The sequence below is a fragment of the Cercospora beticola genome, chromosome 2 (assembly GCF_033473495.1).
Source record: "Cercospora beticola chromosome 2, complete sequence".
Lineage (NCBI taxonomy): Eukaryota > Fungi > Ascomycota > Dothideomycetes > Mycosphaerellales > Mycosphaerellaceae > Cercospora > Cercospora beticola.
The window spans coordinates 2,861,719-2,876,106 of record NC_088936.1 but is presented as its reverse complement, the minus strand read 5'-3'; the positions used below and the strand labels follow the sequence as shown (position 1 = coordinate 2,876,106).

Sequence of the window (14,388 nt, the reverse complement as noted above, 5' to 3'; positions counted from 1 at the left end):
ATTCTGATACCTTGCTGTCATCTGAGGCTTCCGAAGCATTCTGGTGTAAGAGGCTCAAAGTTTGCTGTCAAAGAGATCAACAGGATCAGAACATGGAGTGTTCAAGGCGAACTTGGCTTTCGTAAACCGAATCACTTGCGATCGAGGTGCGAACACATCCGTTGAGCTCGTGAGCGTCAGCTTTGGTCTTCCAAAGATCGCCGCAGCGTAATCAATCATGCGCATCAAGAATGCGGCTTCGCGAGAGCGCTGGTAAAGACACAGTCCTCAAGCCCAAGCATGTTCAAGCACGGTCTGGGAAAATCAAATCGTGAACATCACCAGCTCTTTGCGTTCCCAAACACCTATCATTGCGAGCCACAACATGCGGGTACTGATCTGATATTGTGTGCCATAGACCAAAGGATCGCACGCCCGGCCAGTAGGCGAGAGTGGATGCAGGGATTGCCCCTCCTCCGGGTGGACCAGAGCTAAATCGCAGCATATCAAGCCTGTGAGCCTAGCATACAGCAACGGAATAAAGGGCGACCATGTCGTCGGCTGAGCCATCTTCAGAACTGACAGTCAGAATTCTATGCGGTGTTACGATTCCAGATACAGCTCTGATCTCCACTGCGCTGGACTTCGCGAAATCCGTGTCTACAGACCACACTTACAATCACATCGTCCGATCACTGCTTCTCGGCTTTATCATAGCAGACAAGCTCCCGCATACCAAATCTCGAGATCGTGAAGCTCATGCGATCGCTGCGATTTTGCATGATACGGGCTTTCCCATCGGTCATCCGCCTCACAGCGCAGTCCTCAGCTCCGATAAGCGCTTCGAAGTCGATGGAGCGAACTGTGCAAGAGACTTTTTGAAGAAGCACGGCAAGCTGGAAGAATGGGACAAGCACAGGCTCCAGCTCGTCTGGGATGCAATAGCCCTGCATACGATTGGAACAATCGTGTTCGAGAAAGAGTCCGAAGTGCAAGCCACTGCCTACGGCATATGGGCGGACTTTCAAGGCCCTGATCGGGTGCCTGGTGGCGTTCTGACATGGGAAGAGTACAACGCTTGTGTAAAGGTGAGATCACAATGCCTGTTGAGATAACCGCCTTGCTGTATCTGGTCATGGCTGACGTGATCGCTGCGTACAGGAATATCCCCGCGTCGGCTTGATGGCAGGCCTCAGAGAGAATATGCTACATCTTTGTAAGCATAAGCCAGCAACAACGTATGATAACACGGTGGGAGAGTGGGGCGATAGGTATCTGAGCGAAGAGGAATATAACCGGAGGCCAAACTTGACGCAGAACTTACTGGAGACTTGTGATCTCGACGATAGAGATCCAATTGCATAATCCATGGCTTCTGAGAACCTTGGGCTGAAACACGCTCTTGGGAGTATGAACGAAGTATCGGTTCGAGGCGAACTATTGCTTTCGGTACACTCAATCGCGATGTTTCTTCACGAAGGTCGTCATCCGTGTATAGCGTGCTGTCCCAGGATCCAACGGAGTCAAGGCTGGAGAGTGGAAAGTTATAGACCAAGTCTGGTTCGACAGATATTTTCTCCGTCATCCACTTGCGCCGTATAGTGAATGCTTGAAATTTTTGAAAGGGTGCCCGAGGCTTGACCGAACATGCCATCGAGAGGAGTGCCTTGTGAATCTGGCTGTAGCCTTGTCATATTAGACTCCCTCGTATCTGTCCGCTAAAGTGAGAGATGAGTGACGGCGATGGTGCACCATATTACGCTGCAACCAATGTCAAAAGTGCTTTGACCATTGCATAGATTGTGAGAACTCTTCGCCGATGAACATTGGCCTCCGGGCTGACACTGAAGCACGTTGTCAGGTCTTGTACCGTAATCCCGCGAGAAATAATGATGTCCGCTAATGATCAACGAGATCGCAGGTGCGGTGAACTTGACGAATGAACGGACCTGCGACATCCGGCAGCAAGCGACGAGCCCTAAGTCGAGGAGCGGACCGCATCTCGGCTACGCTCCATTAGGTAAGTGATCGGCGTTCAGAGAGGCAGCTATGCCCTCGTTCGCTGAAAGTTGTCTGGCCTGCCTCGACTGCTCGTGAGCTACACAACCGCTGTGAAGGTCAAACTACAACCAACCTCCACGACCGCTCCTCCTGCTTCACTCTGCTGCACTTCACAGCCATCAAAGGCAGCAGCAAACAATCCTCAGCCATCATCTACAACCACTTTCCAGCAGGGGTGCCGAAACCGCGACGCGATTCTTTGCGCGCGTGCTCTCGAAGCAGCTCAGGTGAACGACATTCTGAGAAACCTAGACCCGGCGATACGAACGACGCTCCGCCACGAATCTCGACACACCTCCGTCGCCGATCTAAATCCTTGCGCACCCGATATTGTCGACAGCGACAACCGCCTTCTACTTCTGCCATGATCGAGGTGGACTAGTAAGGCCGATTGGAGCACCACCCACCAGACGGCCTTCGAGGCCGCACGCCTTCCCTTCGCCGCTGATCCGGTCCGGCGCACAAGATGGACGCGCTGGAAGCCAAGTTGACCGACGCCTCGTCGGACTTCAAGGCCCAGTATGCTGCTCTCGCCGAAGTGCGCGATGGCCTTGAGCAGATGTGCCAGGCGGCCACCTACTCTGCCTTCCTGCACAAGTTCGTACCCATTTTTCTGAACATCCTCGCCGGCTCGCCCGTCTTCACTTCCACGTCATACGAGCAGCGATGTCGACAATGCGTTCTGGACATCATTCATCGCTTCCCACTGTCCACTGACAGTCAGGCTATGGAGCCGTTCGCTGAGAAAATTGTCGATCAGTGCCTGGAGCTGGTGAGGACGGACAACGAGGACAACGCTGTGCTATGTTTAAAGATTGTCATGGATATTTGTCGATACCACACCAAGTCCTCCGCTGTGGTGGAAAAGGCGCAGCCGTTCCTCGACCTGATCTTGGACATCTTCGATGGCATGGAGCAGACCATCAAGGACACCTTCGAGTCGACGACACCCATGCCAGCCACCGGCGCTCCGGGCACTCCGAACAACAGCGGGACCCCAGGCTCTCCTGTGACATCCACAACACAGGCATTGACCACCGACGAACCCCAAACCACGAGACAACTGGCCAAGGGCATGCGCAGTTTCAAGGTTGTGGCTGAATGTCCCATCATCGTGGTCAGCATATTTCAGGCACATCGCGCGCTAGCTCCCAAGAATGTCGCCAAATTCACACCTCGGATCAAGCAGACGCTCATGCTGCAGGCGGGTCCGCAGCGAAAGGCACATCAGGAGGCAGAGCAAAATGGCACCGTCTTCACGGGCGTAGCGCGAGAGATCAAGGCCAAAGGGCAGTCAGCAGCATTCGGCGACCTCGTGACTGCACAAGTTAAGACAATGTCTTTCTTGGCCTACTTATTGAGGGCCTACTCTCAATCATTGCAGGACTTTCTCAGCCAGCTGCCGGAACTTACACTTCGCCTGCTGCGAGATGTGCCTCGTGCGCATACTGCGGTGCGCAAGGAACTGCTCGTGGCCATCCGGCACATTATCAACTTCAACTTCCGCGCCGTTTTCCTTCCTGTTATCCTCCCTCTGCTGGACCCACACACCTTGGTCGGCGATTCTCTCACTGCAGACATCACATTACGACCGCTAGCATATACCATGCTGGCGGACTTGATACATCACGTTCGTGAACAGTTGAGCGCAGAGCAGATAACCAAGGTCGTCCAGGTCTACGTCAGCCACCTCACTGGCGATGATGGCGTCGACGTGCCCGGGACAAGCTATCAGACCATGAGTGCCAAGCTACTCCTAAACATGGCTGAGTGCATGTCAAAAGTGGAGGACAAGAAGAACGCTCGCTTCCTCATGATGAGCGTCCTGAATGGCATCGCCGACAAATTCGCTGCAATGAACCGTGCGTACCCGAATGCCGTCAAGTTGTACCGACAACAACAGGAGAGCAATGCTCACAGTACTGATGCTGCTTCGGACAACCACCTGGCTGACAAGGATCTGAGGCCTGACTGGGATGAGACCGACATTTTTAGTGCTATGCCCATCAAGGCGGTCAACCCCAAGGACAGAGCAGCAGACCCAGTCACAGAGAACAAATTCTTGTTCAAGAACCTTCTACAGGGGCTGAAGCAGTTCTTCTACCAATTACGAAATAGCAATCCGCCGCGTATCAAGGAGGAGGTGGACAAGGCAAATGCTCCGCCCCACTGGGCCGAATTGTCATCAGGATTCGAGTCGGAAGAAGTCGAAGTCCTCATGAAGCTGTTCCGGGAAGGTGCCAAGTGCTTCCAGTACTACGCGCCACTTGACGCGAACGCGGAGAATACTGGTCCAAACGAGCCCAGCTCAAGCATGGCTACTACAGCCAATAGCAAAGAAGAGAAGGATCTGCTCGAGACCTTCGCGACCATCTTCCACCACCTCGATCCTGCCACATTCCATGAGATCTTCACCTCTGGCAATCCATCAGGCATTGAATTCCTCTACGAACAGAGCTTCCGGCATGCGGCTCTCTTACACACACCACAATTCTTGTTGGCCAGCGAAGCCACGAGTCCTGCCTTCTGTGGCATGCTACTCAAGTTCTTGATGAGCAAGCTCGAAGAGGTTGGAGAAGACAACAATACCAAGACTTCTGTGTTATTGCGGCTCTTCAAGCTTTCCTTCATGGCAGTGACTTTGTTCAGCCAACACAACGAGAGTGTCCTACTTCCGCACGTCCGAGAACTGATTACACGGTCCATTGAGCTCTCCGTCACTGCAGCGCAACCCACAAACTACTTCTTGTTGCTGCGTAGTCTGTTTCGTAGCATCGGAGGAGGTCGCTTCGAGCATCTTTACAAGGAGATTCTGCCTTTGCTCGAAATGCTTCTCGAGGTACTCAATACCCAGCTTGCGGCCGCTCCAGATGGTACCACTCGGGACCTGTTCGTCGAGTTGTCTCTCACTGTTCCTGCGCGGCTCAGTCACCTTCTGCCCCATCTTGGCTACTTGATGCGGCCTTTGACAGTTGCGCTGCGTGCTGGAGACCCGCCTTCTCCCAGCCAACGTGCTTACTCGAATGACAGGTCTTCCAACACCAATCAGGGTTCAGGCTCTAGCGAGTTGACAGCACAAGGGCTGCGAACTTTGGAACTCTGCGTGGACAATCTCACAGCAGATTATCTCGACCCGATCATGCAGCCGTGGATGGAGGAGATCATGGGCAGCCTGTGGCGAATGTTGAAGCCGGTGAGCTTGACTGGCGCCACCATGGCTCACGGCGGTCAGAACCTTCCTGGGACTGGACATCATGGCGCACACACTGCTGTCCGAATCTTGGGCAAGCTTGGCGGCAGGAACCGGAAGTTCTTGAATAACCCTGCCGAGCTCGAATGGAAGCCGTATGCAGACGACGAGGCGAGCTATGATGTACGCTTCATCGGCGCGATTTCCAATGGCGGCGAACGGGCCATGCCAGCACGACTTGGTATCCAAACAGCGATCGACAAGCTTTCCGAGGTGCCAAAGACGCCGGCACAGAAGAAGTCTGATGAGTATCACAAGAGACAGTCTTTCAAATTCATCGCTTCCCACATTAAGCTGTTAGTTGGCGCAGACAACTTACCCGACGACTTCACTCGTCTTGTCCGCCTCCAAGCTGATGACCTTGCGGCGGGGAACTTCGACTTTGGCTCGGATCTGTTCTCGGAATCACAGCGGAACAAGTCAAGCACGAAGCGCGATGCGCAACAAGAGACTCTGCTAAAACTCCTCAAGGCTTTGATTTTTGCCACCAGCGTGGAGTATCTGAAGGAAGAGGCAGAACGCTTCTTGCACAATATCTGCCGTCATTTTGTAATTGTCGACCTTGGTGTCGCTGTCGCGAGCGAGAAGCATCGCGCGCGCCCATTTGATGCCCGCGCTGGTGATGGCCCAGTCTTCATTGAGACTGGCACACTAGCAGATGCCATCAGCCAGAGCTTGGCGTCAGACCAAAAGATTGTGCGCGAGACTGCGGAAAAGGCTATGCGCGAGTGTCTGACCATAGCGACCACAATCTGCGGCTCAGAGACGAAGGCCGAGTCTTTGCCCGTCTTCGCAAGACTGGCGGAAGCGTTCTGCCACGCATGCTATGAGGAAGAATGGTTCACAAAGAACTCAGGCACGCTGGGCATCACCATTATGACGGACCAGGAGAAGATGAAGCTGTCCGATTCGTGGGTCACAAACCGTCTTCCGGAGCTGCTCAAGGCTCTCCTTTTCGTGATCAAAGATATGCCGCAAGACCTCCCTGCCAACGTCAGAGTCCAGGCTAAAGATACCATCATTTCACTAGTCAAGCGCTTTGGTGCCAGTGGACTCGAGAGTAAACAGGAACTCGAGAAGAAGGACAGCCGACTGTACACACATGCGAAACATCTCATCTCAGAGGTCAATCACATGAACCGACACGTACGAGATGCAGCTCAACAGGCGTTGCGCGCCCTCGCGACCGCGTTCGGAATGGAACACTACGAACTGGTGGCGCCAGTCAAAGAGTCGCTTACATTCGGGGTATTTCTGAAGCCTCTACGGGCATTGCCTTTCACTGCACAGATTGGGTATATCGATGCCATCAACTTCCTCCTCGATGTACCTGCCGATAAAGAGATTCTTGCCTTTGATGACAATCTCAACAGATTGATTTTCGAGACCCTTGCTCTAGTTGACGCCGAAGACGAGAGCCTTGCGCCCAAGCCATACGAGTACCGTACAGCAGAGAGTATTGTGAGACTGAGGGTCGCTGGATTGAAGCTTCTCGCGACGGCCATCAAGTTACCTGGGTTTAGTGCAAACACGGCGACCACACAACAGACAGGTGGCACTCCACAGCCAAATGCGCAACAACAGCAGCAGCCGGGCGGCCAGCATCGCGCACGTGTTATCAGTATCTTCTTCAAATCGCTGTACAGCAAGAACAAAGATGTCGCCGGCGCCGCTAACGCTGGGCTCAAGATTGTGCTGCAATCAACATCCAAGTTGCCCAAGGATCTCCTTCAGAACGGGCTGCGTCCGATTTTGATGAACGTACAGGACCCAAGAAAGCTGTCAGTGGAAGGCTTGGAAGGCTTGCGAACTTTGCTTCAACTTCTGCACAACTACTTCAAAGTCGAAATTGGCACGCGTCTGCTTGATCACATGGAGAAGATTGCCGATCCTCCAACGTTGCAGAAAGTGTCATTCCAACTTATCGAAGCTCAGCCCAAGATGAAGGTTGTGACGGCCATCTTCAGCGTTTTCCATCTCCTACCCAGCCAAGCAGCCATGTTCTTGCAAAACTTGGTTCAACGTGTGCTCGATTTAGAGACATCTCTGCGACGCACGAGAAGCAGTCCGTTCCGAGAACCGCTGATCAAGTATCTCAACCACTATCCAGAAGAGTCTTGGGCATTTTTCAAGGCGCTGATGAAAGACGAGAAGCGTGGCCGCTTCTTCGCGCAGATCCTGGCAGACCCTGAGAGTGGCCCGTTGCGTGAGAAAGTGATCAAGGAGATCGACGGGCTCGTTGCGACCTTTGAGGGCATTACGGCTGCAGATATGGATGCAGACAAAGCGCAGGCTGCAGTGAATGCTATCCATGTTGCAGATTCCATCTGTCAGTTCGCAGATCACGGAAAGCAATTGACATCGAACGATGGTGCCCGCAAAGCATTGCTCAACGCAGCCAAAGCACTGCAGGCACGAGCCAACCAAGGAAATATGTTCAATAATCTCCGTCTGGCAGTCATGCAAACTGCAACAAGAACCATGCATCTGTTGATTGTGCACTTGGAACAAAAGCCTGACGACCTGGACTGTCTTTTCGATGCGTTCGAATCTTGTGTCAAGGGCGAATTCCAGGCAACTCCTATGCTTATTGCGCATCTCTACAAGCACGTCATCACCAGCGATTCCGTGGACTTCCAAAGAACTGTGGTGCAGCGCTGCATTGAGCTGTACACATCGAAGGACACTACACAGAAGCTGAAGTGGTTCGTGTTCCACAACGTCGCCAATCCGATATTGGCCAATGACGTGATGCGTAATTGGGACAGCTTATTCCACGAAGACAACAAGGGCACGCCGCTGCTGAACAAAGCGATGGCTGATGACATCCACAGCCGGCTATGGCGGCCGCAGTCAGTAAGCGATATCTCCGACGACAACACGCCAGGGGTAGACCACAGCCGGATGGAGCTTTTGCAAACATCCGCTTTCTTGGTCAAATATCATCACCCTATGCTCTCCGATGCTCGCAAGGATCTGATCAAATTCGGATGGAACTACATCCGTCTTGAGGACCACGTGAACAAGTACGCTGCTTACTGCCTTATCGCCTACTTCATCCACCACTACGATACGCCACCGAAGATAGCGATGCAGGTGTACAATTCACTACTACGTGCACACCAGGCGGAAGGCAGAAATCTGGTCATGCAAGCTCTGGAGATCTTGGAGCCCGTTCTCAAGAAGCGTCTCGGCGGCGCGGAAGGCCGTAATAGCATTTGGGCTCGTCTTCCTCGCAAGATCCTTAGCGAGGAGATTGGCAACATTCAGCAGTTGACGAGCATTTACCATTTCATTGTCCGTCACCCGGATCTGTTCTACGATGCCCGGGAGCAATTTGCACAGATGATCATACAGTCGATCGGCAAAGTGGCACAGCTACCAAGCCCAAGCGTGGAGAGCAGAAAGCTGGCCTTGAACTTGTTCATGCTCATTTGGCAGTGGGAAGAGCGGACGGTCCGGGAGAACGGCAGTCTGGCAGAGGGCGATGCACCCAAGAAAGCTGCTGTTGCCAACGCCACACTTCGGTTCGCGTTCATCAAGTACATGGTGCAGTTTATCGCGACTCTACCCGAGCGCTTCCCTGCTGCCCCACCGAAGAACAAAGATCAGACGCCATCAGCGCCATCGCCATCATACCCGCCTCATGAAACGGTGATGAAGTCGCTCGACTTGCTCAGTAAGCTCTTGTCTGCGCCCTATTGGGACGATCTGGATGTGGACGCAATGTTCCCCAAGGTCACTGAACAGATCCTCTGCACTGATCACAAGACTGATGAGAAGGTCGAAATATGGACAACGAGGGTGGTCAACACCATTCAGGTGATAAAGGTTCTACTCAACTCTCGCTCGGACGAGTGGGTCGTTGCACGATTACCTCAGCTACAGAAGCTGCTTGCGAAGCCGCTGCGGAGCGAAAGTGCGGAGATCCAGGATGCACTGCACAATACTGAGCTGGCTGAGCATGTCTATCCCAAGCTTGGACCGGTCTTGCAGCGACCTCTGGCGGTCATTCCCATCCAGCAGGTAGAGGAAGAGTTGCCTGATGCAGACAGCCCAACAGAGGAATTCACAACGTTCCTAGCCTCCCTTGCAGGCGATGTGCTAAGCAACGGGAGCCACATCGCAGGAATCAATGTCCTGTGGATCATGGCGCAACGTAAGCCTGAAGACATCGATGCGCACAGTGCTGCGTTGCTCAAGACGCTGCAGACCAAGCTGGCGAAAGATCATCTCGCGGCCCTGTACACTCCGCAGCAGGCTATGCAACAAGGCCAACCCCAGCCACCGACATCGCAGGAAGCCGAAATCACTGTCAACATGATCATCAAAGTCATGGACATGCTCTCCGCCCGGATTAGTACTCTGGGCGAGAGCAGGCGCCCGTACCTCAGTGTGCTGGCCTCCCTCGTCGAGCGTAGCACGAACAACCCTCTGTGCGAGAAGATCTTGTCTCAAGTGGAAAATTGGGTCTTCAACCCCACGGAGCCTGTGCCAACATTGAAGGAGAAGACTGCCGTGCTGCAAAAGATGCTTCTCTTCGAGCAAAGACCTGACCAAACACTCTACACGAAGTTCATGAACCTTGTGATTCGTATCTATGAAGACCCCAAGATCACCCGCTCAGAACTGGCTGTCAGAATGGAGCACGCTTTCTTGATCGGTTTACGAAGCAGTGATGTTGACATGCGCAATCGTTTCGTCTCCATCTACGACCGGGCATTGTCACGAGCAACCAACAATCGATTCTTTAAGCTCATCGGCGAACAGCAGTGGGATGTCTTGGGTGAGAGCTTCTGGCTGAGTCAGGTCATCCAGCTGATGTTTGGCTCATTCGACCAAAATGCGATACTGCACCTGCACGCGGACGACTTCCGCTGCATGTCCGTTAGCAAAGTGTTCAGCACGTACACAGGTGATGCACGACTGGGAGACGTCATGGTAGATGAAACCTTGGAGGATCTTCTTGCGGAGGAAAAGAAATTCGTCAACGAGATAAGTGTTGTTCGGGCACGAGACATCCTGGGGCCACTCTCCGAGATCCAACACACAGACTGGTCTCTCGCTCACGACATCTGGGTAGCATACTTCAAAATGTGCTGGTCCACGCTCTCGAAAGACGATCGCGAGGACATTGAGGCTGGCCTTGTGGCTCTTCTCACGAAGGACTTCCATCAACGCCAAATCGACCGACGGCCGAACTGCGTTGCTACTCTCTTGGAAGGCATCGCTCTTGCGAGACCGCACGTGAAATTCCCGCCACATGTCATGAAATATCTAGCCAAGAGTTATGATGCTTGGTATGTTTCCTCCACCTACATGGAACAGCTTGCCCTGAAGCCTGTGGTCGACACGCCGAACGTGCGAGAGAGCAACCTTGACGCACTCGTGGAGACCTATGCTGGGCTTGAAGAGGGCGATCTGTTCTACGGCACCTGGCGTCGGCGGGCTTCATACGTCGAGACAAACGCGGCTCTTTCGTACGAGCAGAACGGTATCTGGGACAAAGCACAAACAATGTACGAGCAGGCACAGATCAAGGCTAGGACTGGGTCCTTGCCATACTCTCAAGGCGAGTACATGCTGTGGGAGGACCAGTGGGTGCTATGTGCGCAAAAGCTGCAGCAATGGGACATCTTGGGCGAATTTGCTAAGCACGAGAACATCAACGATCTCTACCTTGAGTCCATGTGGCGAAACTATGAGGCTTGGAACAACTCGGACAATCGCGATCAGCTCGAGACGTACATCAAGGCCGTTAGTGACGCGCCGACGCCTCGACGCATGTTCTATCAGGCGTTCATCTCTCTGCTTAAGCTGCACAACACGGCCGAAACGCCTCAGGACTTTGCGAGGATCTGCGACGAGAACATTCAACTCAGCATCAAGAACTGGCACAAGTTACCACGACGCATCACGAATGCTCACATTGGACTCTTGCAGAACTTTCAACAGCTGGTCGAGCTGCATGACGCAAGCGTCATTTGTCAGAGCTTGGCACAAACCAACGCTTCGAATCTGGACACCAAGAGTCAGGAGCTCAAAGTCCTCCTCAGTACATGGCGCGATCGGCTACCGAACTTGTGGGATGATATCAATGCCTGGCAGGACCTGGTCACTTGGCGTCAACACATTTTCCAGCTCATCAATGGTACATATTTGAATCTGCTGCCGCCGAATAATGGTGGGAACGCGACAGGCAATAGCTATGCCTATCGAGGCTACCACGAGACAGCTTGGATCATCAATCGCTTCGCACATGTGGCTCGCAAGCATCAGATGCCAGATGTCTGCATCGCCCAGCTTAGTAAGATCTACACGCTTCCCAATATTGAGATCCAAGAGGCCTTTTTGAAGTTGCGTGAACAGGCGAAATGCCACTATCAGAATCGAGCTGAGCTGTCAAATGGATTGGACGTGATCAATAACACCAACCTCAACTACTTCGGCCAACAGCAAAAGGCAGAATTCTACACGCTCAAGGGTATGTTCCTGAGCCGATTGAATCAAAAGGAAGAGGCGAGTGATGCGTTCGGCACTGCGCTGTTCTTCGACATAAAACTGCCGAAGGCTTGGGCAGAGTGGGGACGATACTCGGACAAGCTGTTCAAAGAAGATCCTACCAATCTTGAGACTGGTTCGAACGCGCTCAGCTGCTACCTCGAGGCTGCCGGGCAGTACAAGAGCGCCAAGTCGAGGAAACTCCTTTCCAGGATTCTGTGGCTGCTGAGTTTGGATGATGCTACCGGCCAGTTGAGTCAAAAGTTCCATGACTACCATGGTGATCATCCTTGGTGGTACTGGGTGACATTCATCCCGCAATTGCTCAACAACTTGTCGAGAACTGAAAGCGAGGCTCACATCGCTCATCAGATCTTGACAAATCTGGCAAAGACGTATCCGCAGGCGCTGCACTTCCATCTGAGGACAAGTCATGAAGATATGCAAGTCATCAGGAAGAGTCAATTGATGAGGGAGCAGAAGGAGAAGGCAGCCAAGGCCAAGAAAGATGCCGCAGGCGATGCGGTCAAGACGGAATCTCCAGCTCGTCCCGAGAGCTCTGGTACGCCTGCTGGAGCCAGTCGTCCAACGACCAGTGCAGGTGATACTACGATGACAGACGCCGACAAGAAGCAAGAGCCTGCGAAGAAAGATGGCGAAGAGAAGAAGGACGAAGAGAAGAAGCCGAAGAAGCCTTGGGAGCATACCGAAGCTCTGGTCATTACATTGCGCACCGCCTTCCCTCTGCTGTATGCCTCAATGGAGGCAATGGTGGAGCAGATGCAACGTCACTTCAAGTGTCCTCCAGACGAGGATGCGTACCGACTTATTGTTGCATTGCTCAACGATGCTCTCAGTTACGTCGGACGATCACCGCAATCCTTTACGCAAGAGCAGAGGTTACCGCCGCAGACTGAGGCAAACATAACGAGATTTGCCGAGAGTGTTCTGCCACCTCACATCCGAAAGGCATTCGAGGTTGACTTCGTGGCGAAGAAGCCGACAATGTACGAGTATGTGCAGAAGCTGCGCAGATGGAGAGACAAGTTGGCCGAGCAACACGATCGCAAAGCGTCAACCTTCCACCTGGCCCAGAACACGCTCTTGAGTGGTTTCCGTTTCGTCTGGTTCGATGAAGTTGAGATTCCAGGACAGTATCTCCAACACAAGGATAAGAACCAAGACTTCGTGCGAATTGAGCGTTTCCTGCCGGTCGTCCACCTCGTGCGAGGCGTGCTTGCTTGTCATCGGCGCTTGACGATCCGAGGACACGATGGCAGCCTTCATCCATTCTGCATCCAGCACCCGGCACCACGCCATAGCAGGCGTGAAGAGAGGATCTTGCAATTGTTCCGCATCTTCAACACCACTCTGGCCAAGAAGAAGGAGAGCCGGCGGAGAAACTTGCAGTTCCATCTTCCTCTCATGGTTCCGCTTAGTCCACAGATCCGCATGATTCAGGATGATGCGAGCTACATCGCACTGCAGGGCATTTGGGAAGATCACTGTCGCCGAAACGAGGTCGATAAAGATGAGCCAATCATGTTCACGATGGAGAAGATGCGCACAGTGCCACAGCAGAAACACGAGCAATGGCTGAACATGCGAATCGAATCTTTGAACTATGTTCAGGATCGTTACGCCCCCAAGGAGCTGGTGCGTGACTACTTCGCCGCCACATATCCTTCCTACGACTCGTTCTGGCTTTTCCGGAGGCAATTCTCATACCAGCTGGCCGCACTCACCTATATCACGTTCACCATGTTCATGACGATTCGGTATCCCACCAAGCTGCATATCTCACGTGGCAGCGGCAATATTTGGGGATCAGAGCTTCTGCCGTTCATGCTGAGTCAGAGGCCCATGCTGCACCAGCCAGAGCCCGTGCCATTCCGATTGACACCCAATCTGCAAGTCCTGATGGGTCCGATCCACACCGAGGGCATCTTTACGTGCGCGCTCATGGCCATTGCGAGATGCTTGACGTCTGATGCAACAGCCGCTGGCAACTCAGCTTCCTCAACCACAAATGGCGCATCATCTTCGACCGATGCCGCGGCTCCTGCTGCAGCCACTGCTACAACAGGCATCACGAGCTCCGAACTCGAGCACCATCTGAGCATCTTCATCCGCGACGAAATCTCTTTCTGGTACATGAGCAATCGCCACACGGCCAAGGAGAACGAAATGCGCGAGCACGTACAGAAGAACTCGGAGCTGGTTGTCAACAAGGCTGTGGCGATTGCGAAGGAACCCACTGGGAACAACTTGCCTGCTAGTCAGAGTGTGTTAGATTTGGTTGCCCGTGCCACGAACCCGGAGAAGCTGGCGCAGACGGATCTATTGTGGATGGCGTGGTTGTAAAGGTGGGAAAAAAGGTTGGCGCTGGGAGTTCTGCAGGTGCGAGAATAATTTGGTGCGGTCAGCCATGGCGAGGGCACGAATTGTCGATTAGCGCGGCGTTGGGGATGATGGTATGAAAATGAGAAAGTTGGTTTGATGCTAGCGAGGAGTAACGAGAAGCGAGAGATTGAAACAGTAGTATGTAGAGTATGCCTCTTGTTCAATGGTTCAATAATACCGTTCACATTGTGGTC

The 14,388-nt window shown here is 53.1% G+C and overlaps 2 protein-coding genes across 2 annotated transcripts; both read left to right on the top strand.

The window, feature by feature from the left end:
* Positions 1-530: 530 nt before the first annotated feature.
* On the top strand, positions 531-1,344 carry RHO25_003048 (uncharacterized protein; the record flags this gene model as incomplete). The annotated part of the gene is made up of 2 exons (XM_065602347.1): positions 531-1,067; positions 1,141-1,344. The coding sequence occupies 2 exons, from the start codon at positions 531-533 to the stop codon at positions 1,342-1,344; spliced, it is 741 nt and encodes a 246-aa protein (XP_065458419.1).
* A 1,162-nt stretch (positions 1,345-2,506) lies between these two features.
* Positions 2,507-14,155, top strand: RHO25_003047 (uncharacterized protein; the record flags this gene model as incomplete). The annotated part of the gene is made up of 2 exons (XM_065602346.1): positions 2,507-12,353; positions 12,411-14,155. The coding sequence occupies 2 exons, from the start codon at positions 2,507-2,509 to the stop codon at positions 14,153-14,155; spliced, it is 11,592 nt and encodes a 3,863-aa protein (XP_065458418.1).
* Between the last annotated feature and the right edge of the window lie 233 nt (positions 14,156-14,388).